This window comes from Haliaeetus albicilla, chromosome 8, assembly GCF_947461875.1.
Source record: "Haliaeetus albicilla chromosome 8, bHalAlb1.1, whole genome shotgun sequence".
NCBI classification, from domain to species: Eukaryota; Metazoa; Chordata; class Aves; order Accipitriformes; family Accipitridae; genus Haliaeetus; species Haliaeetus albicilla.
The window spans coordinates 36,990,039-37,017,000 of NC_091490.1; the positions used below are offsets into that span (position 1 = coordinate 36,990,039).

The 26,962-nt window shown below is 40.6% G+C and overlaps 1 protein-coding gene across 5 annotated transcripts in view; it reads left to right on the top strand.

Moving 5' to 3' along the window:
- The window catches only part of DNM3 (dynamin 3), a 190,947-nt gene that overhangs the window by 148,905 nt on the left and 15,080 nt on the right, over positions 1-26,962 (top strand). For all 5 annotated transcript variants that reach the window (XM_069789847.1, XM_069789846.1, XM_069789848.1 and 2 more), the window contains 3 exons: positions 16,994-17,158; positions 21,603-21,829; positions 22,477-22,713. In XM_069789847.1, the coding sequence (XP_069645948.1) occupies positions 16,994-17,158; positions 21,603-21,829; positions 22,477-22,713 (629 nt within the window). The remainder of the gene's footprint in view (positions 1-16,993; positions 17,159-21,602; positions 21,830-22,476; positions 22,714-26,962) is intronic.

The window sequence follows — 26,962 nt, forward strand, 5'->3', positions numbered from 1 at the left end:
ATCCTTTCTCACCCTTTTTCGGTGGCTGCAGTGGAGTCGTCTTTTGCCAGTGGAGTGATGCAGAGTCACTTTTAATTACCTCCTTCCACTGCTTTTGATTTCAAGCCCAACTGATGGCGCCAGGGGCTGAACCACAGGGAGATCTCCGGGCAAGTCCTGCCTATGTCAGGCAGCCTTGCCAGGCAGATGCTATACAGCCCGCTGCACTTCCTCCTGGTGTTTTTTTTATTACATTTTATTTTTTTTTTAGCCTGAGACAGGAGCTGTGTTAAAATCTAGTAACTCTGCAATGCACTTGTACATGTGAAATTCTAGGTTATGGTCACCAACTTCTCTTCCACTCCCTGACCTCACTTCAGATATTTATAGTCTGCGTGTACATGTATGTAATTATATGTATGTTTAACTTCACGGGTAACATATCCCGTATATGCAGATTTGTTAAAATACATGCCATTATTTTAAGCCAAGAAGTATGCAGAGTTCTTTGAGTCTTTTTCATAACCCAAGATTGGATTTCTTTATTTTTACAGGAACAGGAATGGTTTAGCTGGAATGAAAGTTCATTCCACTGCATCATTAGCTACAGGCAATCTTCAGTTGAAGCCTAGCCCATTTTTCATGCTAAAGCTCTAATAGTTTGACTATTAATCAACATGTAGGATGAATTTCTGGTGCTGAGAGCGCTTGTCTGCATGCCTGTAATTTAAGCTGAAGTTTGTTTTTTTTTTTTTTTTCCTTATGAAAGGAAGGTAGCCAGAAAATAAATTATATTTTAAAGAGCTCACCTCCCTCTCACCCCCTTCTACCATTCCCCTTCTGATAAACACCCCAAGAGTTTTCACTAGACAGATGTGGAGATTTAGCCAGAGTAGCAGATCCTCAAGTGTGTCATTTGATCCTCCAATAATTCTAAAGCAACCTTCTGTTAGATGAGACTAGTCACTGACATGGTGATTGTCTCAGGTGTGATACTGAGTACCAAGGGTCCAGTCCAACTTGCTTTTATCAATTTTAATGTTAATTTTAGGATCTCAGATAAATTTTTTCCTTCCCTTCTCCATTACATGGAAGCTGTAAGCAGCAGCCTATGTGATCAAGATCTTCAGCCAGCATTTACCTGCCTTTTCCGCTGCCTGGTCTTCTCACACAAGGGTCATGCCCTCTTACCAAGTTGGGCGAAGGCTTCTGGAAGGGTGACAGAAGGTGACAAGTCAACCCATGGGACCAGCTCACTGTACGGAGAGTGACAGTTTCTGTTTACTCCTCCTGCCGTTCAGATCGCTCTTTATGGCCAGGCCCCTCTCCTCCCTACATAGAAGCCCGTAGAAAGTGAAGATTCAGAGGACTGATCCTCCAGTTTGGAGACAGGAATGGGGAAAAATCATGCTTGGAAGGGCAGGAATTGTTTTCTTACACTGCTTCTCTACTCTAGTCTGACCAGGCTCCCTAAATTGCTCTGCACAGGCCTGTGGAACATGCAGTACTTCTCCAGCCCCCACTGAAGAAAGTGGTCAAACAACAGTCTCCATGCCTGGTGGCTTCTTAAGAAATGTCTTTTCCAAAGGCCACATTCCTCTTTTCTCAGGCCCAGTAAGAAGCAGAAACACCTTTGGGTCGATCAGTTTGTGCATGGGAGTTTTTGGAGACCACTAACCAAATATCTTTGCTCTTTTCTCCCAGATATACTCCCCAGCTTAATGGGAGAGCTGCTGCAGAGCCCTTTCCAGCTTGGAGGCAAGGGAGTATGGTTTGGAACATGGACAAGGACCTTGTGGGGGAGGGAGGAAGAGAGCCATATAGTTCATATAAGATGCAGAGCTATTTCAATTTAACTGTCTAGGGCTCTGAAAGACTCCAGTGCTTTACCCTGTGGAGGCTGAAAAGCAGATTCAATGCTATTGTGATAAAATCTTCTTGTTCTGGCCATGCAGTTTCATTTCAATCTTAAGGAAATAGTGCAGAAACCCTGGAAACAAGGGAAATCTAAAGCATTATCTTTCCCCAGAAGGCACATAGCACAGTGTTCCCTGTATTGGACCCGAATTGCTCATAACAGAGACTACCAACGCATTTGGTCTTTTCATGGCCACATTATACCAGTGTCTCAGAATTATCTGATGCTTAGTTAGAGGTGTTTGGGCTTTCTTTTCCTTTGATTTTGCTAACTCATGAGCTCCCTGTCCAGCGTAACAGCTGTCATTAGTCTGTCAGAATATAACTATTATTTTATCCTGTTTCTGTTTTTCCAATCCTTGAAGTTATCCGTGTCTTCCAGGACACTGTTCCATCCCCCATTGGGTTGACAGTACCTCACAATTTTGTGTTATGGGCAGAAAGAAATTTAACTGGCAAGTTCATGCTATTTTATTTCAGTAAGACTGATCCATTGGACACCGATGGTGAAATCCTTCAAGTCTGCTAGTTCTTCTTCCCATGTTATCATTTATTTATCTGTTAGGTTTTTTACTGTACCATTCTTTCATTAATACCCATCTTTATAAGCCTAATTGCCAGTCTCCTAAGGGTATCACTTTGCTGAACCAAAGATCTGTCAAGTGAAAATCAGTTAACTTATTGAGTCTGGCATGCTCTGCCATCTTTCTTTCTTTTTTTTTTTTTTTTTTAATTTTATTTCAAGTCTTTCTTTAGAAACATGTTCAAAAGCCTTGCATACAGTCATGGTTCAACTAACAAGCCTGTACTTGCATTGCTTCCCGTTTTGTTGAGTGTGGGCACTGCACTTGCTGTTCCACAAACCCAAGTACCGCACTGATACCTTCATACTGTGATGCTGCACCCGCTCCATGGGCAGTAGCAGGACCTGTTGTGTTACCGGGAGCTGATGACTGGATATGGGTGTGTATCAATGATACTTGTAGGAGATTCTGCACAATGTATCTTTCTCTTTTGAGGGTAGCAATTTATTCCCTCACTGCTTCCCTTCACATCTCCTGTCCTGGTTAGGAAAGAATGATAACGATACACTGAGTTTTATTTCACCTGAGACAGTTGGTACAAGAGTGGAAGAACTTTGTCTGTGAAAGCTTAGTAGCCAAAATACTTTGCTCTGAGGAACCCAATGGAAATCATCTTGTCAAATAGCAAGCTTTGGGGCCAGTGACTTAGGTTTAGCCCTGCTCTGGTCTGGATGACAAGAAACTGCCCATGACAGCCATGAGGAGCTGAAAGCAGTAATTCACGCTTCTGTGACACAGCATTTTCTCCTTTGGTGTTATCAGTAAATTGCACCCCAAAATATAGCCTGCAATTCCAGACCCAGTCTTTCCCCTGTGGCTCCTTTGCTGCTTGCCTGGCCACTGACTGGTTTTCCTTTTCAGGTCTTTTCATTTTTATACTGGTTCAGTTCCCATTCCTCTTCCAGTGCTTCCAAACACACAATCAAGTTTCCTTGGGCTAGTTGATCTGTTAGTGTGTGTTTCGCATAAGCCTTCACTTTCTCTAACTGTGGTCATTCATGGTTCCATGTGAACCATGGTTCACATCGTTGGAGATTTTCTTGCCAATAACCATTGCCCCTGCACATGTGCATGGTATTTGTGTGTGGGTGTAAAGAAGTACATGCATTTGTAGGCATCTGAATTTAAATTGTACTAGTTTACGCTGAGGTATGTTTCTGTCTAATTCTAGAGAGTATTAGGCACAAATAAGAATTGTTTCATGTGGAATATGTAATTATCAATTGAAAAATCTGCACTCTCTCAGATGTCTTGTCAACACTTCATGTCTCAAAATGCGTAGTATCCAGAAAACCATGGTGTTAACCTTTTCTACTCCATGCTAAACATGTGAAAAATCAGTACTTTTTTGTGTTTGCATGGGATCTTTGTTCGCTGTGATTAATAGTCCACTAAGAGTGTCCAATACAAGTTCAGTGCAATGTACAAAGTGTCTTTGATGCCAGACATTCTACAGTGCCGTGCAGAAACTACAGCTAATAGTTGTAAGCCTGAGAGGACTGGAATGTTTTCAATTTACTTTTAAACAAATGACTTTATTGTGCCATTCTCACATGGGAGTAAATTCCACAGCCTTAGTGCCACATTAGACAAAACTTTTTTACCTGCTGATTTCTGTTTATACTTGGAGAAAAGAAATTAACCTCGGTTAGGGATTGGGGGGAATAGGACAGAACTATTAAACTCGGTGGGAATTTTGCCAGGGGCTTCGCTGAGAGCAGAGTGGGATGTAGGAGTACAGGATGTAGCTGAAGGATGATTTGTGGTGCAGAGTGAGTTCAGGAATTCTGTGTGCCTAAAAATCAAACTCATGAAGGGCACCTGTAGGAAAAGCTTTAAAACTGGTTTTGCCACTTTGGAAATGTAAGGAAGCAGTTGTTGTAGTCTGAGTAAATGCCGGTGGATGTCAGGAGGAAGATTCCTAGTCACTGCAGTTGGAGTTAAATAAGGCTCAACTCCTGAAAGTAACAATTCTCAAGTAAGTAATGGGCATCTGTAGCCATAAAGGAATGACATTTCTTGACCTCAAAGAGAGGAAGTGTCTCTGAACTCATGATATTGCTATTGTAATGGTAAAGATTTTCAGACCAAGACAAGGAAGTTTTGAAAGAATGAGTCTTCAGTGCTGATAGGATGGTCTAATACCACGGATCTGTAAAAATATAAAATATTTGCAAAAGGCCTAAGTAAGGAACATGGATCCATTCAGCAAGTGGGACACCCTCTAATGCTAATAAGTGCATCGTAGTCTTCTGATAGGTACAATGCAGAACCCATTCCAGTAACTCCTTTTGATCAAAACATGAGTGTACATTAATTACTAATAGAACCAAGAATGCTGGATTTTATTTTTTTTTAACTGCTCACTGGGCCTTTTTTGTACTAAACCTTTTTCTACAAGGCTTTTGTTTTGTGCATGTTATGTGGTTTTATTGCTTTATAAATCCTTAAACAACCAAGAAAAGGGTTGAGTTTTGTTTTGACTAATGTTTTTACTTTTACTTTGGCCATCTACAATTCATTAGTATTTTATGTTACACGTCACTGCATGAAAATCGAAATGGAAAAAATTACAAGTTTAAGAGATGCTTAGGTAAATGCAATTGCAGAAATTGCACAAATAAATCCACTCACCTGAAAATAGCTTTAGAGCCTTTTGTCTTCCTCTGATGTTTCTAACCACTTTCTGGTCTTTTCCAAAATAATAGCTCATCTCTGAGCAATGGCTTTCTATAAAACTTTACCTCAGTTACAAAATGAACAATGTAAATGGTGCAAATCATTCTGGAGTGTCCTCGGAGCCCTAAAGCCTTTGCTGCCACTGATTTGGCCTCTAAAGGAAGATACACCTAAAGCTTTTGTAGACTGTCAAGAACGACAGGGAAAATGGTCTGAGAGCTATTTCCATTTTGACTTGGTAGGCAGGAAAAGTCTGTCCAGTTGGTTTCTCCTCACTTGGCAGCTTTTTTCCTTTTTTTAAAAAAATGTGGTGTATGTTGATCATTGCTGAAAAGAAACCAGTATGTGTATAGAGGGTGACAGCTTTTACTATATAGTCAAATGCTGCCATGGGTCAAAACAGAGATCAGGAGCATTACTCGGCAGTGCTGGGAAGCTTGTGGGGGCAAAGGCAGTGCCAGTTCCTTTCCAGGTGGTGCCGGTTTGTGGTTTATTTCCATGAGCAGAACAACGATTTTGTTACAAATCCAGATTTTCTAAAAAGTCTAGGATGTGTTTCCAGAGTTGTTGTAAAGCCTCTCTCCCTGCGGTGGGGAAGAAACCGTGCAGGAGAGGGCAGGATCACTTGTGTTTAAACCAGGCTGAATGTTCCTGGGCAGCAGCTCTCCATCCTATCCTAGCAGCAGGTGCCCAGCTGTCCTCTTCAAATGGGAAACAGGACTGCAGCAAGGGAATATCACCAGGGCCTGAGGCTGTATTAGCTTTCCAGACTGGGTAGAGTAAGGAGCAGTTACGTGCTTTTGCCTAAGACTCCTCTGACTCTCTCTCTAACCCACTCGCTTCCTGCCCATCTGGAAAGGCAGGCCCCTCACTTGCAAACTGTCTTGGGAAAAGAGAGGAGGAGGGAATATGCTTCGATGGAAGCATCTTATCCCGTTTGTCTCCCAAATTCCTGTCTACAGTAGGGACATAATCTGTGCTTAAAGGTGGCTCCCTGGGGGGCCCTGGTTTGGCAGGCAGACTGGTAGGGAACACATGCTCTGAAGCCAGAGGGTGTCTCAAATGAAATGATATTTGAATCTCGTCATGCAGGTCTTAATAATCCATGAGTCTTAATATGGCCATAAGGCTATAAATTCAGGGATTTTGACCTCAAAGTCTTTGAGTGTGTTTAAAAATAGCTCACCCATCCTCATTTTATCACTTCATATACTCTGACACAATTTTGGAACCTGCCTCTATCCCATCTAGCAGGGGAACACTATAATTAAGAATCAGTTTTGAAAGGCTGTTCTCTCTTAGCTTAAGGCAGAATAAGGCTTTATGTATTTTGCAGGAGATTATAAACAATTCATCGGCTAAAATTAGCAGTAAAAAGGGAGCCCCAGTTCTTTCCTGCACTGTGGTTTGTACCACAAAGACTTAGTGTTTTTAAATCATGACAGAGCTCTCTAAAAACCTTGAAAGCATATTATGTATGTCACTTTGGCTCAGTTAGGAATAGTCTCACCTCTAAGCCAGAAGGCCATGGGTTCAAGTTCCATGCCCGCCCTTGGATTTAGCTGTCTCACAGTAATTTTATTACAAAAAACATTTTAAAATAGAATTATAGGGGAAGAAGAGTGAAACTTTTGTATCTATAACTGCACTGTGAGACATTCAGTCATTGGGACAATATGTTAAACCACTGCTCAGGGGCTAGCCCTAATGGTGTGGCAGTTTTTTCTCTTCTTGATAAAACCAGTTCTAATCCTTGGGAGTGTGTGTGTGAGCTACTGTTCCCTGTCTGAAAGAAGTTTGCCTTTCCATTGTGCTGCCACAAGGATGGGGTTCTTGATTGTACATTGCTGTGCAAGAGCTGAAAAATGAGAGATGTCAGATGAGTCTGGACTTCACCTTTTGCTGGTGACTAGTAACAGAAGGCAGAGGGGAACAGGGAGAAAATCAATCCTTTGAACCGAAAATGCCACAGGTCATTTAAAAAGTTAATTTGCAAAAATATCCAACTGAAGTGCGAGGCTATGGTTGTTTGTGGCAACAATAAAGCCAGGTGATCTTAACTGCAGAGGTAAACTCCATATTGTGTCTGCTTGGACCTCAGGAAGAGTGCTAATCACTCATGTCCTTTAACTTCCCCGTAGAGAGGAGGTCAGAGTGACTTAAGGTTTAAACTTTATATTTTCATTTTGGTTTGTGCCAGCAAGCATGTGGTCTTATAACATGAAGTGTTTATGTTTGTTGCTTATAGACATGTGTATTAACTTACCAGAATCTTACTGTCTCTTAAATACAATTTGTTTTTATTTTAGGGAGGAAAAAAAAAAAAATCTTTCGTTTTCTGCTGGTTTTGTAGAATACTTAGAAGGGTTTTGGTATATTTATACAAAATGGAAGTCATGTCGTAAAGCAGTATCTAATTTCATTTGGTCCAGGATTATGTGCAGCACAGTTGCTCACAACTCATTTCTTACCCTGAAAATAATTTTACCCAATAATTTTCAATTTCTGTTCTTGTGGTGTGAATCCAAAATGCTCCTGCATGGATGATTTTCTTTTGTTTAGCAATATTTGTTACACTTCAGTAAAGCTTTCGGTGTTTTCAAATTCCTCTTCTGATCTGTTTTGAGGCTTTTCTGCTACAGGAATGTTTCAGCTCAAATTTTTGCTTGCAAAGTTAAAGGAGTTCTTAAATGGGGAGTTTGGATGGTGGTGATCATTGATGCTCTATTGGGGTAAGAGGTCCTGCCAGAATCTGTAGACCACTGTCACTCTGCCTGACGGAGGGCTTATGGAAAAAACATTAATGTGTATGAGAGCTTTGAATCTTAGGACCTGAATTATCAAATGAAATGTTTTGATGAGAACTCTGGCCAAGGTATGTTTGGCATATGACTAACATCTGGGAAAGGTAGATTTATCTACATAAGATGCTGGTGGTTCTTGTATGTCTACTTGCTAAATTAGATTAAATACATTCCTGTTTTTCAGATAAGCAGTTACTGTGGGTGCTACCTACAGAGACGATAAGAATTGGGGCAAGAGGTGGGGGAATAATCCATCTTGTCCTGGCAGGAATGTTGTCCCATTTAGCCACATCTGGGATGCGGGTGGGGTGGTCTGTGCAAGGCTTGAGTTGGTAATGGTCTGTCAAAAATGGGGGTAAAGGGTGGGCTAGCCAGCTAGCCTGTGAGGGGAGGTGTCCACAAGACAGATTTCTGTACTAAGATGTGGTCCATGCTGGGAGAAAAAGATTGAGAATCCTTCCCGTAGAGCCTGGCTTAGGAGTATTGACTGAATGTGAGGCAAAGGGGAAAGGAAATGGTGCCGCTCCGGAGCACAGTGATCCAACTGTGTGAAATCAGTGTGGGTGCTATTAAAATGCCATCTTCCTCTCCCTTCCCCTTTCCTTCCTCCCTCCCTCCCCCTCTGCTGTCAGCCTGGCTGAGGAAAAGTCAAATAACGTACGACTGTGTTCCTTGGCATCACAACTGCAATTTCCCTTTAGGGGCTTCAAACTTGAGAATGGGAGGTTTTAAATCTTGCTGATTCGTGCTGTTCCAGCAAGCATATGTGTGAGGAGAAAGAACAATGCCAGTTCAAAACAGAAATCACAAGTGAGAAATCATTGCTGCTAAATCAGGTGTTGCAGAGGCCAGTGGAAAAATCAGACACTAAGAAAAGTAGGAAATTACTTTGTTTAGAGCTGGGAAGGTTAATGAGAATGAATTAGAAAGTGCTTTCTGTGTATTCAGCCCCTAAGGATTTGAGCAAAGTTAGAGGGATTTATTTACTGATTATCCAGACTATACAACTGGCAATAAGATTAAGTGAGGAATTTTGGAACATGCTGACATTTCTTATTTGCATCATTTACTATGGAGATCATTTGTCGGTACTGCACTGAGTTTGTGGTGAACCAGGGCTTAGTCTGGCCCAGCAGAGACGGATCTGGTACTTCTCATGGCTCGAGGGATGTGGGGGTGAAAACAGTTTAACGTCCTCTTTTGCGTCTCAGAGAGGAGAGGAAACATCAAGTTTGTCTAGGTGCTTATCAGAGGAGAATTTCAGAATATTTTCCTAGACTTCATTAATTATGGCAAAGAGTGCAGTTATAGGTGACACACTGCATTAGGTCAACTAAAAATAAAAGACAAGGCTGTAATTTATAGAGCCCCTGCATTGGACGCTGTACAGAGCTCCCCTACTACAAGGCCTCCTCCAAGTCCGTCCCTCCCAGCATGCACACAGATCTGCACGCTGGCCTTCTCCTGTATTCCAGTTTCTTTAAACCAGGCTGGTAAGTGCTGAAAAGTTACCATCTCAGCTGGAAGAAATGAAGGGGGACCATGGAATAGGGGTTCAGTACAGGATCTAGGAAAAACAGAATTGTGATTTTTATTCTTTATTCTGGGTGCCTACCTCTAAAATGATCACATTTTGTGAAAAACATCAATTCCTATGTTATACACAGACACATGAAGTCATAAGCTATGCTTTAAACATGTAATCTTGGGCAATGTGTTTTCCAAGATTTGCCTTCACCAACCTTCACCAAGCCACTGTCCATGCACTGAGCACTTACTCGCCCCATTTTGATCTCATAAAATAAGACAATTTCTTGTCCCTAAAGGAATCCTTCAGCCAAGTCTTGTGCACTGTTGCTGGAATAAGGAAAATTTTGTTAGTGACCCTTTCTTGCATGGTTACTGCTAAGTAAAAGTGCTCAACAGTGATCAGTTCTGCCAACATTTCTTCTAAGAATGGTTTTGGTAAGGAGGGAAATAACAGAGGTGAAAGGCAGGTATTATTTCAGTCTTCGTGATGACTCTTAATACTTCTCTGATCAGCATCATGGATGACTAATTCTCCTGCTTTCTATTTTCATCATCTTTGGTAGAAGCTCCAAGACTTCTATTTATTTTCCTTCTTAGGAGAACTGCATACCACCAAAGGATTAAAGCCAGTAGCTTTAATCCTTTAATCCTCAGATTTCTGGTTGATGCCTCCACCTATTGATTGCCTCCCTTCACAGCAAATGATCCTGTTCCCTTCACAGTTACTGTCCACTGCTGGATCAGGCTGTTGTCTCTGGGAATGTGTTTCATGCATTTGGTAACAAACGCACAATATATTTCAGCCTGAGCATCTTCTGGGCTAATCATCACATTTCGAGTCTTCATCATCATGACTTGAATTCCAGGGTAACTCACCACTATTTGAGACTTCCCAATATCTGTTGACCTCCTTCTACACTGAAATAATGGCAAATATCATGCCAATAGTATCTCACATCCTAGATTTTTTTTCTGATGTGCTCTTATAAATATGGGGCACTTCATGTGTTGTTATGACAAGGAAATTCTTTGACTGAAAAGTTTGCAAATTCCAAAGTAGTATTTGTTTTATAAACAAAGGTGCTGTTTTCCTTATGCCAGCCTCTTTTTGCTTTTGCTTGTCCAGCAGTCTGTTCTGAAAGGCATGAAGCAGCTGTTGGCCCAGAATCAAAACTTGCAGTGGAGGGAGGGTTATGTAAAAGTCCTTTGTGTGAGAGATGTACATGGCAGCAAATGGTGAAATTGGAGTACAGATTCTTTGAGGGGAGATAGCTATTCATGGCAATAGTTTATTTTTTACTTGATTTTTGCATAGAACAGAAAGAAAAATTTTTTTGTATTTTCAGAAACACCTTTTCTTGTTGCAGTGTTCTCGGCTTGTAATTTCATGCTGCTTTGCACCCAGGATCACCCACTGGATGGAAGGACTGCAAGAGGTTGTCTAGTTCTTTCCCCTGCCTCAAGGCAGGATCTCTGTACCTACACCATTTCTGAGGGATGTTGGTCTAATCTTTGGAAGAGATTCTGCAACTCTCCTAGTTCCATTTATTTCTGTGCTTCACTGTTCTTACCATACAACACTTTCCAAATATTTGTTTGACACCTTTTCCTATCGGCAAAGACACTCATCTCTCTCCTTCCACAGGTGGTTTCTTTTGAACTCATCAGTCCCAACTGATCTTAGCTTTTCATTTCAGGTAATATTTTATAGAGCCCTGAACATCATCTTCAATGGTCTCCTCTGAACACTCTCAAAATGTTCCTGATATAGTGTGATAACCAGAATTGCATGCACAATTCTTGTACTGATTTCGTAATAGCAAGACATTGTTGAGTAATACTCTGTTTATATTGCACTGTAGACACAGTTTCTTTTCTGCTGAACTGCTCCTTAAGTGGCCATTCTCGTGCTGTATGTTTATAACTGATTTATTCCTGCCCAAGTCAAGTATTTTCTATTCATAATGAATTTCGTCTAGATTTTTAAACTGTTTCTCCAGATCATTGTGAATTCTGGTCCTGTCATCTAATGCATTCACATCCCCTTCCAGTTTCTTCTCATCTGTAAATGTAATAAGCACAGACTATAATCCACCTTTGTGAGCATTAAGGCATTAATAAGCACATTAAAAAATACAGCCCATGTGAAAGTCCCCTTGACAGAGTTTTCCAGTTTGACAGCGAGCCATTGACAGCTTTTCTATGGAAATGAGCATCCAACCAGTAACTGCAGGAAGAGCACACTTCCCTTGATGAAAATGTCACCTGAGATTGTGTCAAAAAGCTTTACTGAAGTCTGAAATATGTGCCATCTAATGTTAATACCTTACCCATAAGATCTGAATCCCTGCTCTAAAAGGAGATTGGATTGATTTAACATGATTAATTGTCAACCTGTTAAGAACTATAAGACAAAAGTAACTCCAAATGTATTGGAGTTCTGGTAATAGGTCATTCTTTTCTGTCTCACATTTCCAAATCAGCTTCTTGATTGAAGAAGGCAAGGAGAGAGCCTAATATAGGTTTTGAATGTTTGGGATCATTAAAGCTAGGTAAATATCTGGGGAGCAGTCTGTGGATTCAGCAGAAGGTTTTAGCTAATGTCCTGTACTATACGATGTCTGTAACCACAAAGAAGAATCTAAGTAGGTGACTGTTTAAACTAATCTAGAGAGTTAAATACTTTTGAATCAAATTGAGCTAGCCTATATCTTTCTTCTGCGTGGATATGAAGTGAGAGAGATTGTGTGTGCAAGGGAAAGCCAGATCATAACCTCTGTTCAGAGCAGCTCAAGGCTGCTAATGAAAGCATAGTAGCTGAAAGGAGCAGCCTGTGGGTGGTTCAGTAAAGGCAAGAGCAGTACAAAGTCAGGAGATGCTGAAAGCATGGAAGAGAGCGGCAAAGTCACCCTCTGTGAGGGAAAAGGACAGCTTCCAAGCTACCCGGGAAATGTTCTTTTTCTGCTGCTTGCTTTGTTGTAAATACACAAAACTAATGTATTGTCATTTACTTGTGTTCCTTCCAGTAAGAAAACCTCACTGTGTGAAGCCATCATGTGGTTTCAGCAGTCCTCTGGCAAAAGGCATGCTGTGTACAGCTGAGAGTACATCAGCTAAATTATATATACACTATCAAACTGCAATGAAGAGGGAATATCAAGAATCGATTGTAAAGATTTAGGAAAAGGTGGTGGGGTTAGGAGAACTGCAGTGTGCTGAGTGTTGATGCATTAAAGAAGAATCTTACTTGGACAGAAATAGATAAAAGAGATTATATATTCAGCAGCTGTTGATTAAAACATAAATACAATCTGGAGGGAATAATTAATTTTCAGGTGGTGGTTGTTGTTATGAACTTGGATCTGTAAATGAAAGATACGAAAGCAGCTTTTAAATGATTGGTTTCTTACTGCAGCCATGGCCTTAGTTCTTAGCATACAGAGCATTGCTTTGCTGCTGCTTTGACTTTTACCCTTTAGTCAGTCACCTTCCAGTCTGCTTCCTTTCAGTGATTTTTAATAGAATGCCTTTTTGATTAAAGAAAATTGGTTGATACACTGCTCTAATGAAAATGCTAGACAAATGCTCCTTCTTGGAACTGACATCAGGAATGTTATACAAGACATTCTTAAATATGCTGGCAGCTGCCCTGAATGTAATGAAATCATGGAAATTAGAAGTATTACGCTCTCTGTGTGGCCAGCTCAGGACTGTTTTCAGTATGTTACCCAGTTTTGCTGTGAATTTCAAAAGGAATCACTTTTCCTGAATTTTTCTTGGGACATTCTTCAACATGCTTATAATTCCCACAATCAGGAAAATTATCCTGATATTCTGAGGTACTATTTTTTTTTTTTTTTTCCGGATTGTACACAATTCCTCATGCCTACATCCCTTTGTACCACACTAGATCATTCTTCTTGCAGCAGAGAGTTTACAGTCTTCAAAAGACTGGTAACTTTTCTGGTAGAAATGCATGTGTAGGGTGAAATCCTATTCCCACTGCACCAGCAGTAAAATTCCCACAAACTTAAGTTGTTTGGATTTTGCATGCAGTTTTTAGTCTTTTCTTGTATGACACTTTGATTAATCTTTAATACTGTCTTAGTACAGAAGGTATCTAAATGGAGGAAGGGTAGAACAGTGGCAATGATGCATACTTTGTGTTTCACTAGCACCTTTCCATGCAAGGATCGCAAAGCAGCTTATGAAATACAGGTGAGACCTGCTGCAGAGAATAAGGAGTAGTTATTATTTTCATTCTTCTAAAGTGCAGAGAAGGTAGGAGGGAAAGACCTTATCTCTGTGGCAATGTGTATGTGTGTATAAATGAAAGGACCATCCTGGCTTCCATGTTACCTTCTCTTTGTCCGTGTTTTTATTCACGTATTGCTTCTCTGTAGCTTTGGTGTATTTTCATCAGATATTCTGAATTTGGGTTTTCCGAGATGAATCTGATTTTCTCTACCTGGTTTTTAGCACTCTATATTCTTCCATAGTTTCTTTGTTGGAGGCTCACAAAAGTTCCTAAAGTAATTGCAGTTGTGTTCATTTGAAGTAACAATATTCCATTCCTGTCAACAATTAATAGCGGTATTAAGCAAGAGTCAACTGAATGAAAACTTAGTGCAGATTCATATGCTGTCACTTAACACTTGCTATTGGAACGAGCAAGTTCTGGCTTGAGGATGAGGAGCACTGAAAGGGGACTGTGGCTGCCTTGGCTGCTGGGAAGGAAGGCACAGAAACCTGTTTCCAGCTTCTTCGTTCTCCTTTTCTGTTTAGCATGAACATTCTGTTCAAGAGCGGTCAGAGAGATGTGAGGGTTTTCTTACGTATTCTGGTTTGGATTTATTCATTGTAACAGACTTGCAAAAGCCTTTCCAGAATGCAGAGTGGCAGGGACTTAGGCTGAGGGTGGCTTGCACTGAAACTAGAGTCTCCGTGATGCTCAGTGAGAAAACCAGCTGTTTTGAAAGAATGACATGGAGATGGAATAGGGCATCTACATCACTTCTGTCTTGTTGTGATGCCCAGCTTTACCAGGCAACCTTACTCTCAGATGCTGCTGTTGGCATAATGCAGAGATAGCTTACAAAAAAAAAGCCTGATAATGTTTGTAGGTGTACTGTAGAGCACAGACTTCCATGTGCAGGATGCGATGCAAACAATATGGTTTCTGGTATGAAAAGCCTTCAGTTGAGACATCAAATCATTAAGAATACTATGGCCAGAAGCTTTCATAATGAATTACTGTAAACTCATGAAACATTGATCTTTTCTGATTTCAGAGAAAATAAATCAACAGTATGAAGTCAGCTCTATTACAGTTTCAAACAAGAGATGGATTCCTGAAGTATTATCCACTTTCTGTAAATATCACCTATGAGCCTGTATATAAAAGGTTAAATGTTTGCAGACTATTACCCTTTGCCTTAAAGATCAGAGACAAATTACTATTTTTACTTTACATTCTCTTGATGAGGATAATGATAAACATCTGTCACTGCTGCTTAGCCAGCTAAGAATCTTATTGCAATCTGTAATTTAAACAGTGAAGAAAAAAATAAAAAGAAAAAAAAAAACTTGGACAAAATGCATTTTATATAGACAGCAAAGAAGAAAAGAAAGAGAATAGAAGTCAAATGCAGGGGAACTGGGAAAAGGGCATTTTCAGTCTGCAGTTACTTGGCTAAAATCTGTGGGTGTATGATAGATGTATGATTTTCCGTTTATTTGGTATTTCACAGGGAAAATTACAGTCAGTTTCTTTTCAGACATGGAGGCTAAGGAAAGTACTCAATCTGCACGCTGTGACTTTTTGGCATATGCAGTTTATTAACAAAATGATTAAGGTTTATAGGGTAGTGTGTCTACTGGTGTTACAGAATTGAAAACACTGTTTTCTTCAAGAGCTCTTTCAGTGTCCTCCACAGTCCCAGGATTTTTGGGTAGCACTGCTAATGATTTTTAAAGTCCATAGATTAGCTGGTTTTCCAGTAATTCATCTGTAATTAAAAACAATCTGAACTTTTGAAACTTCTTTTACAAACATGTAGTTTTGTTTCTAAACGGTACATTGGATCTTATTTCTTAACAAAACTATAACTTAACAAATCACAACTATCACCATTTCATTTAGACTGGACTGACCAAGCCGTAGTTTACAAGGAGTAAATACAAAGTGGTCTACCTGCCAATGCTGCATGAACAAAAGCAGACCCTGCGTTAGGAGATGAAACTAGGAGTCTCTTTTTGGCCCAGCAAGAATGGATTTCATGCAGGGAGAAGCCTCTTTGGTGACATGTTTGCATATCTAGCTCTAACGGTCTTTCGCTGATGGGTTAGCTACTGATTTCAACTGCTCCGGGAATCTGTAAAGCACTAGTAGTGTGCAAATTTTAGCTAAACGCTATATTATAAATGGAGTTGTGCTGACAGGGGTCTGGCTGGTATATAACTAGTTCTCGTTATTGGGTTATTCACTTTGTGCAAGTAATTTCTGTTTCTTCATGTTAGGCTTCTAGGTGCCAACAGAACAGGTTTAGATTTTATAGTTCATGCTAATATGACTTTGGTGGTTGTTTTCAGGGAGTATTGTATGTCAGAGTTTGGGGAAAGGACATTGTTCTTTGTACTTTCCAGGTTGAAATTCCATTCTTCTGGAATCTTTGAGCCTCAGAAAGCAGTTTGATTTTTGCCAAAAGGCTACTATTCTTTTTTTAGGTTTTCTTATATTTATACAGGCCAGACTGAAGCAAAGTACATACCTTTTAGCTTCCAGTTAAAGTTCCTTGTATTTTCTTTAATTAGGTCAGCTGTTTACATACAAAGAATTTTTTTCCTGTCCAATGAAAAGGGGACCTCTAATATATAATCCAGCCTATGTTATGCTGAGCCTTGAGCACTGGAACCAATGATGCTTTTGCTGTTATCCTTCATAAATCCTTTGTTTATATAGGTGCTATTCACATCTAACAAGTTTGAGGCTGAAGTGTGGAATTTGTCACAACTGAGTCAGTCCTAAATAACAAGGATGTTTTTTACCCATAGGAGGGTAAAATTCAAAATCCAGGTGCTGCTTTCTTGCATGGGTCAAGCTGGCTGAATCTGAAGGGTAAAAGATTTGATAATAAGTATCACAGTAAGTGATCTGAGGTAATTTCTTGGGGTTTCATTTACGACCACACGTCTTTGTCTGAAAACTTAAATACAAAATTACAAATTTGTGTGGAAGTATATAATGTACTTTGTGGAAAAGGTCTTGCAGCTCATACTGCATTAACCTCTAAAAGTCCAGATTTCGTGACGTTAAACACTAATGTTAAACAGGCCAGTACTTCATATTTTAACCTCCAGACCTTCTTTGTATGAGTTACATTGCTGGATGACTACAGTGTAAGTCCATTTTTTTTTCCCCAATATATTTCCAGTTTACTGCAGTCTGAAAGACTTGACTTTTCTTTTTTTTTTTTTTTTTTTTTTTCTTCTCCTGTGTAGACTGAAAACGATGAGAATGGCCAAGCAGACAATTTTTCAATGGACCCCCAGCTGGAGAGACAGGTGGAGACAATTCGAAATCTTGTGGACTCCTACATGTCTATTATCAACAAATGTATCCGAGATTTGATACCAAAAACAATCATGCATCTTATGATCAATAATGTAAGTAACAGCCAGGGTTCTAAATTATCTTAACATGTCTGTCAAATCTCTTGCACTCATACAAATACACCTCTTGAATACAGCAGCAACAACAGCAGGTACTAAAGAGAATAACATGCTCTCATAAATGCCACTCTCTTAGACAAAATATTCCAATCTTCTGTAATAGTAGGAAGTTCTGGAGCCTTCTGAAAGGCTGGCACGCTGCCTTGAGTGCTTACTCCAAAATGCTAAAGATTGAATTCATTTACATCTTAATCAGAATATAAATTATTATTTAAAGGTAAAGCAAGGATTTTTTTTGTCTGTCTGTCTTTTGATATAACAGGAAAAGGGAGTTGGGAGCTCCATCTAGACAGTCTGTGAGAGCAGCAGAGCAGAGCTGTGCTTCCTTGATTTTCAATCTGTAGCCCTTTGTCATGGTTTCTTAAAGCAGTTCTTATTTTATTTGGGTTTCTTTACATTTTCAGGCTACCATTTTCAATTAATAAATCTAGAACCCTAGGACACTGTTGTGTAGATAAGCAGATGTGGTTGGTTGATTGATTGTGTGTGTGTTAGAGCTGAAGATTATTTGGTTAAAGAAATGGCTTTGAGATATCATTGTTTTTCCACTGCACTAGGATCTCAGCCTTTGCTTCCTGGCAGAGTTCCAAATGGACCTTGTTGAAAACAAAGCTTAATATTAGTGCCACTGCTGCCATATGAACTAATAACGGAAAGCACGGCTCCTGTTAGTTATGGGTAGCACCTTTTCTGTGAAGTCATCAAACCAGTCAGTTTTTACAAATACAATATGCTATAAGGCAAATCTGGCTAGAAAGTAGCATTTACTTTTGACTCAGAGCCACCTCTAGCTTTAGTCCAATGGATTTCATTAGCCCTGCAGAATTTGCATTGCAGTTAAGAGTTAGGTGGTTGGACAGGAAATTTCAATGGGATTTCCTGGTACGTATAATACAATCAGAATTTTTGCATGAGGTGAGAGATAACCCATTAACTTCTTTAGGTTTAGGGGAGTCAGACTCCACATAATGCTCTAGTCATGGGTGAGTTTTTACAAAAAAGCATGGGAACAGTCGAACTGCCCTTTTTATCCTGAAATCAGCCATGCTCTTGAATTTATAGAGTGAGCATGTTCCCTCTGCTCTTTCCAGATCACAGCTAGCAACTTGCTCCTTTGACTTAGCACAACTTCAGTGCTTTTTGAAAGGGCTGGGTTTTAGCTCTCATTTCATAAACTGCAGAGTTTGGTGAGCAGTTCTTTTTGAAAGTTTACATTAAATTTTCTGCCACTCACCTCCTGATATGGAATAATCTGAGGGTCTCTGAAGTGCATGCTTTACTCAGAAGTAGAATACTATAAGATTTTATACTTTCAATCTCATCAGCTCTTACATTGGTCAAGTCTGCCATGCTGGCTGACCATGGCACACAGAAACAACATACTTACATCATCTACCTTTCAGCTGACCTCATAGTTCATACCTGTGTTTGGGCTTGCTAGTGAGCTAAGACCTCCACCTCAATCCTAGAATTTAAATTTGTGGCAAAGAATCAAAACTTTTTAATGGACTGTGAAGGGTGAGACTGAAAACATTAATGCACTTGTTTCTGTGCAGCATAGGCAGTAAAATACCATATTAAAAACAATAGCTAAAATATAAATTTTAAAAAATAAGCGCTATTAAAAGGAGAAAGAAATGCTTGTATTAAAACTGCTGAGCCAGGCCAAAAGGTTGTGCAAAGACCTGGAAAGCAGTGGAGCTGTGATGGAAGGTGGATCCTGTTAAATATGTGTGTGTTCCTTGGAGCCTTCGGAAGTCCAACCCATCCACCAGGAGTTAAGTGAAAACACCCTCCCTCCCCCTAATGAGCATATTCTATACTTTCTGCTGCCCCATCGTGTTGCCTCCAAAACTCTGGAAACAAATCGATCCCAAGGAGTTTGTTTCCATGACAAATGTAACCTCCCAAGTCTTCCTAGAACTTCCTTTCCATTTTGTGGGCCTCTAAATGAGCACTTAAGATTCAAGGGAAGTATCAGGTTCAAACTTAATGTACAGAAAATAATTAGATGCTCCCTAAGCATATTTTGAGGCCTAAACCTAGATTGTTGTATTCCAAATGCATCCCTTATTCTTCCCTTAGGGTGGATGTTGATTACCTTAGAAGAAAATACATTTACCACACAGAACTGCATTGAGTTACCGTTAACAACTCAAACATGCAGAAACAAAATGCACATTTCAGAATTTGTATTTGATGGTGCCTAGGTATCACAGATTATACAAGAGGGGTGGTCTTACAGGAGACAGTATATACTCCATAAGCAGTGCTGATATTAATCTCAGCTGAGTAGAAAAACTCCAGAGTACTTATTACTACCAAACTTAACCTTAAAGGAATGGACTGTGCTTGCATTTGAGGCAGTGATGTGTGTTGTAGACTGCCCACTGATGAATGAAGCTGCACGCCCATCTTAGCCCGCTTCAGAGTGACAGGGCAGGCTTTGTGGCATTGACGTTTTGGACGCTTGCTATGGTTCAGCTTTGACTGCAGGCCTGATATGATGTCTGTGAAGGAAAATGTTTTAAACCATTCCCGTGAGTCTTTGTGTTTTCTAGAAAGGAGCAAAGGTGTGAGTAAGTGTCACTTTCCCTTCCTTTTCCAAGCTGGAGAAAGTGGCTGTTGTGGAAGATCTTCCTCTGTCTAGTACAGTGCATCTGATTGCAGAAGGCGGGAGGTTGATCCAAGAACCATCCTTAACACAGCAGTCTTCCCCTTCCAGAAGAGTTCAGGGAGTTACTTGAGTCTCCTGCTAGTGGCAGACAGGGATCTCTCATGATAATTGTCACAGGCTGATTTTTTCAAACAGATATTTGTGGTTTAACAATGCCTTTACAATCAGCTCTGGCCTTAATCTAATTTTAGGACTTCTTCTTCTTCTTTTTTTGAAGTGATGCCATTAAAATGCTCATTTCATCGAGTAGAATGTGATGCTGTTTAACTATGATATCTGTTTTTAATGTGGAGTTTTTGGCAATCATGAGGAAAGTAGTGTACTCTGGCTCTTGATCAGTACCATCTACTGGAAAACAGCATGAGACTCATGGAAAATTTTTCCAGGCTTTGCTAAGAATTTGTGCATCTCCTGTCATACGTGAATGGGAGATGACAGCCAAGCCCAGGCAATATGGTTTTGTTTCCCTGTAAGGTCTTCCTGGCCTTCTTTTCATTGCTAGGTGACCATAAGGGCTCCCATGCCTGCGCAGTTCGAGTGCTCTTACTGACTTTGTCTGAACAGAAACATTGCCTTAGTCTGTCAGGATTTAAATCAATGTTGCTAAACTAGCACAAACCTGTGTGCAAACGGAGCTCAGGTTTATGTAATCAGAATCTTGGGAAAGTATTATCATTAGAATCTCCAGCTCAAAAAAGCTTTATAGAGCAAAAAGCCAGGTGAGAAATAGATCAGAACAGCAACAAAAGTCTCAAATGCAAGGATTTAGTAGGTCAGCAGTTGGTCTATTTACTGCAGTCTTATTTAATCAGAGTACTTCTAGCTTTTTATCTCTCTTAATGTGGCCCAGGTTTCCATAACCAGGGCAAGCATAGCAGGAAATCAATATAGTAAATTAGATTACTTGGACACTTCTCCCTTCAGTTTGAATGCATGAGGATGGGATATTTAGAATCTGACGAAGTTGTTGCAGATGAAAGACACCGTCTACAGTAGGGTAAATTGTTGCTAAGAAAATAATTGACAGAGGTGTTATAAAGCCTGAAAATTCCCATTCCCGGGGGAATTTAGTATCTGATGGTATTACTAATGGATGCCATTTACCTCTCAGTCAGCCATTTAGAATTGGACCAAAATGCCAGGTGACTCCTGGGAGCTGCTGGGAAGGAAGCCTGTTTGAAATGAATGGTAAACAGAGGTGTTACCTTAGAGACGTAGACCAGTGTTAACTCCAGCCATGTCCAGTGTTTCAAAGATGGACCAAAAAAAGGCCACAGTGCATTGTCGAGTGACTGCACAAAACCATCTTATCCTCACATGTGAATCATTGTCTCAGAATGTGGCTTTGTAATTGCATTAAGCCCACCTGCATGCAGGCAGCCGCTAAAAGGTCCAGTCCATCCTTTTCCAGCTGCTCTGCCCAGCTGCATGTGCCAGCCTTTCCTTGGGCCACAGCTAGACCTCAGGCTGCTGCACCATCAGCACAATCTGAGTTCAGCATTTTTTAGTCCCTGATCTGATCTAACAAAAGCTGCATGACCAGCAGAATTGATGTAAGGTAGTAGGAGAAACCAATTTAATTGAGATATGTCTGTCTCCTGGTTCCATGGATCTCACAGTGTATTTGTTCAGTATTATATTTTCAATGGGGTTTTTTGTTTGTTTATTTGTTTGGTGGGATTTTTTTGTCTGATGAAATAGGTAAAAGAATTTATCAACGCAGAGCTCCTGGCTCACTTGTATTCTTCTGAGGACCAAAACACTCTGATGGAGGAGTCAGCTGAACAGGCGCAGAGGCGAGATGAAATGCTCCGCATGTACCAAGCACTAAAGGAAGCCCTAGCAATCATTGGCGATATTAGCACTAGCACTGTCTCAACCCCTGCACCCCCTCCCGTAGATGACTCTTGGCTTCAGCAGGCCCGCAGGTAAGGATCCTCAAATCTGTATTGCAATGAAATTTAGGACAGGCAGACATTGTCAGCATCAGTAGCTCCCTCCTTGCCTGTGTTTCTGGGCAGATACTCCTCTAGGTCTTTAATAACATTTGTGATGGAAATCAAAACATTTTCATATATATATATATATATATATATCTATCTTCTGTGGATATGTATGTGAACACCAGACAGGGTGTTTGCCTTGTAGAAGACCATCCAGTGGATTTATAGCTTGTCTGATGCTTCAGATAGTAGCCGCTTCTGTCACCCCAGTGGTGCATCCACAAGGCCTCTTCTTGCAAGCCGTTATAATAATTCAGCATCTTGGGCTCCATGTCCTAGAAAATCCACTTAACAGAACATTATTAGAACTCTAATATTAAAATCCATTACGTTTACCTCTTTGCTCGTATATTTATTTCTGACTAACATAAGGCATGCTGTCTGTGGGAAAGGTGTGAGACTTAGATATATGTGATGCTGTGACACTGACAGCAAAGGAAAATGCCAAGAAAAAACAATTGTCATAGGCATTAAAAAGGTTTTAATATCTGTTTAAAAATAATAAAAAAAGAAACAAACAGAACCCCAAACCCCACCTTACTGAACTTCTTAAATCTCTGATATTTCACCAGATCACCTCCTCCAAGTCCCTCAACTCAGAGGAGGCCTACATTAAACAATCCCCCAACCAGACCTTTACCTGGCCGAGGACCCGCTCCTGCAATCCCATCCCCAGGCCCTCAGTCGGGTGCTCCCCCGGTCCCGTTCCGCCCAGGACCCCTGCCTCTGTTTCCGAGTGGCGGTGAAGCCCTTGGAGGACCTCCCCAGGTTCCCTCACGGCCGACGCGGGCTCCTCCCAGCGTCCCAAGGTAAGATGTCTAATCTTCCTGGGGGTGGGCATGGTTCTCTCCCTCTAGCATAACAGACAGATTCTGCACTGTGTCGGAAAGTCGAGCACTGCTGTTGAGGAAGTCTTGTAACAAACCAAAATTGGGCATTCCCTGCAGAGAGTCAGAGGTGTTTTGAGGAACCAATTTTTAGCACAAATATGACCTTCTGAAAAGATAGGAAGTTTTTTCATGGAAAAAAACCCAAACAGTCAGTTTGAAGACACGAGATTAAGAACCCCTGTTCTGGTTGTGTTGTGTCCACATAGGGGTTCACAGAGAGAGGAGTCATCTACCCCTCCACCAGAAGAGGGGCAGGGGTACAACTCCTCACTTCTGCAACTGAGTCCTCCCCAGAAGAAGTAATGGCTCTTCTGGGAGAGAACAAGAACAATCCTTGTAGAACCAGTGGAACAAACTGATAGGAGTCTGATTTTTATTCCACAAGGCAAATAATTTACAGCCAATTGAAAACAGTCCATAGTTGTCTAACAGCGTAGGTCATATGGTACAAAACGATTAGTTAAGGAACAGGATTTTCATGACCACATCGTTTCCTTTCCTTCCCAGGGCTTTGCATTTATCAGTACTTTTAAAAGTAACTTTGCATATTTTATAATTTTGTGTGGCATTAACTGCTTTTTTAATATAAGTTATATGAATAAAATGTCCTTAATGTTTATTTTCACAATGACATAATACACGTAATCACTTCTATATATATATATATATATATGAAAGCCTCTGATTCCAAGGGCTTCGGTAACTTCCTAAATTATGAGAGGCATGGGCAGATTAGGCAATGTTGGAACAAAGGGCTTTCTCCATTTTTAATAAATTAACTGTTACGTTACAATTAGTCACAGTTTGCAAAAGAATGCCAGTTAAATAGAAACAAAAAGAAAATGTGCACATTTTCAATTTTAGAAATGGCAATTGAGAAGAGAACCTTTAGAGAAAAACTTTCTTTTAAATAGGTGAGATCTGTTGTAGTTGTCAGTAACTTAAATTTGAGGCTCAGTTTCTAACATAATTACCCTTTATAATATGGAAAATAAATAAATGAGGTATATCAAAGGAATGAAGTATATTTTGCTATGAAACAGCATTGTTGCATCAGTGCCCAACCATGAAATGCACTCTTTCATTGTAGTGGGCATCCCATAGCTCGCAGTAGGACCGCTGGGGAGAAACCTAGAGTTGCCTTTCTGGGTACTAAACTTCACACTGAAATGGAATAAGTCCCTCGCTTGGGAGAGCCTGGGACTGAGCTGCAGGGCACTGGTCCCAGTGCTTCCTCTGTGCCATCAGAGGATAACTCACATGCTAGATACAGAAACGAGGTCCAGTGTTTTGTCAGTTGTACTACTGGAGAGAACCATAGCTCCCTGGCATCTCTCACCTTGCCTTGCAAATGAGCATGTCTCCTTTGTCCTGCCTGGCTGTGATTTTGCATGAACGTTGCTTTCCTGAGGTGGCTTGCCAAGAGCATGTCTGATGATAATCTTTTTGATGCTAAAGTGATAGATGGGATGGAGACCAGAAAAGAATTTTCTAGCATATAAAAGACACTTGGGTAAGCAGCCTGCAAACAACTCAATTTGGGACTGCCACTGGTGGCATGCAAAGCAGTGGCTGATAAAGGAGGTCAGTGTTTTAAAAATGCTGTAGCTGGATATATAATTGAATGTACAACTGCCTGACATTTTTGTGGAAAAAATATCTGCAATACACATCTTCTGGACTGGATCCTAGATGTCTTTTTTAGAGCTATGAAAGCCTCAGACATAAAAAAATCTCAGCTGCTTAAGAATGAAGGAAGGGTTTGCCGTTTTGCTGAAACTTCAGGTTTCTCCTGCTGACTAAACTCCGAGAGAGGAAATCCCAGGGAAGGGGCTGCAGGGGAAATCACCTGAGGGGGACAGTGTGGCCGGCTCCCATGCCTATTAAATGTTTCTTTTGAGCCTTGGAATTTCTGCTACGCTTGGTCTGGTTTTAATAACAGCCTTTGCAGGATCATAGGAAATTGACTCAGAAAATGGGTCTGAGATATTAAAAGGGAAAAAAAAATAGTTTTGAGGAAGAGTTCTTGTGGAAACTTGAGCGTTCTCTGTGACTTAGTTTTGAACTGGGGCGCTCTGCTCTGACCACTCTACCACCATTTTCTGCAGTGATTCCTTGAAGTGTCAGGATCCCCCATATCTAAGGAAATAGTTTAGCGTCCTGAGAAGAAAGTTGAATTTTTAAAGTTCATCTAGCTTTCCAAGGGAGCTTTTAGTTCCAGACCCTGTCACAGGGAGCTGAAAATCCTGATATGCTGAAGAAATATATGCTTTCTATTTTCTCCTGTTCTGCCTTAAGATAAAAAGATTATTTTCAGGAGTAAGACTTGGACTGTCTTTTTCCAACCAGCAGCTGAGCACATGTTTGGTTTGGAGAATTGGGCACCTTACATTGAGATACAGGCCCTGCCTTTAAAAAAATCCTTTTTTTCCTCAACACTATTAGCATTTAATCAAAGGAATTGTACAGAAATGGTGAGCTCTCGGCATTTTCTCACTCTTCCTTGCTTACTGTACAGGGAAAGGAAAAGGGTTAGTGGAGCAGGAAATAATTTTCTTCCTTGCTCCGCTCTGATTCTAAAGCTGTTTTGGGTTATGTGCTCTGAATATTTCTGTAAGGAAACAGAAACTATTTGCATGATACATGCCTCTCTTAATTAATCCCACTTGAGGTGGGTGGATCTCTCCCAGCAAAGCCTGTGAGTAAAGGCCCCTGGCTTTAAGGGCTTGATGCCAAAGCATATACGATTTGTGAAATATTCCCCGCTGCCAGAATTTAGATTATTCCCCCTCTCTCTGAAAAGGCTGCAGTAGTATTTTGAAAGAAAATGCAGCTGTGCGCTCACTTTGGTAAGATGGCTTTAAGCAGGCCACTTTAGCCACTTTAGCTTACCATGATGTGTGTTTACCTGCCTGTTTGGAAAGCCTGATCTTGACCAATTTTAGTTCTACTGTGGATGCTTTGATTTATGGCTTTTAAATGTCCTGAATGGGAACCTCAGCTTTGCCACAAGGAAAACAATTGAATTGGAAATGTTCTTCTCTGGGCAGCAGAGCCCATGGTGTTAGTGGGAGTGGGAGGGTGCTTCCCTTTTCTCTCGGTGTCCTGCTCTGCAATGCTCCTGTGGATTCATGAAGGCTTTCCCAAAGAAGCACTGGAGATTGTTACTCACTTTGCCATCAAAACATACATGAACCCACTCAATGTGGAACCCTGGGACCTGGTTAAACAGGGGTCTTGTAGGGCTGGACCATCCACTCAAGCAGGCAGGAACATAAATGCTCTCCAGCACTTGTGTCTCACCCTCGGGCATGCTGGTGCTTGATCCCTGGGTGCTGAGGGTGGTCTTCACATGTGAGGCAAGCAGTGGGGAGAGAATTCATGTTGTGCTGTTCATGAAGAGTTCCATACTCTCCCTACAGTTTACTTCAACCCACAGCCAGGCAGCATGGAAGGGGTGATGGCTGCTATGCAGCTACGTTTTATTATGCCACTGAGGCTAATTACATGACCTGTTGTGTTTGTAACTAATATATGTTGTAAGCCATCATTACGTATTTCTGCCAAGCTGACACAAAAAAGTACTTATACTTGACAGTAATTACAATCAGAAATTTCCAGGCAAAGTCAGAAGCGCTGCGGAAAGCATCGCTGCCTGACGTTTCCTGGTCCACAGGCTCTGTACTCAGCTCTTTGATTGTCAAGTGTCAACCATGAAGTAAGTTTTCTGTGATGGATTTTTATGGATTAGAGTTCTTTGGAAAGATTTAATGTAATGTCTAACTCTGTGCATTGAATGATAAGGGGATCCCTTGCAAAAATCGTACGTGATCCTCTGATTAAAATCCGTCATAGTGCACAGGCATATAAGGCCAGAAGGGTTATCCTGCCTTAGCCTGGGAATCTCCTCTCTGCTGAAAGTTTGACCTTGAAGCCTTAAAAGCTTACTACTATATTTTTAAATGGAATATAAATAATAATCAAATAGCCATTGCATCAAACTCTTCTGGCAGGATGAATAAGTGCCCACCCTAAAGCATTTGCTTGCTGAGTTGGATGATCACAATCTGAACACCCAAGTAGAAGAGCACAGCTCCATAGCAGTAGCATCCATTTGTCCTCTTTGAACGGATCTTCAGTAAAGGTTATATTCAAAAACTGTAATCAG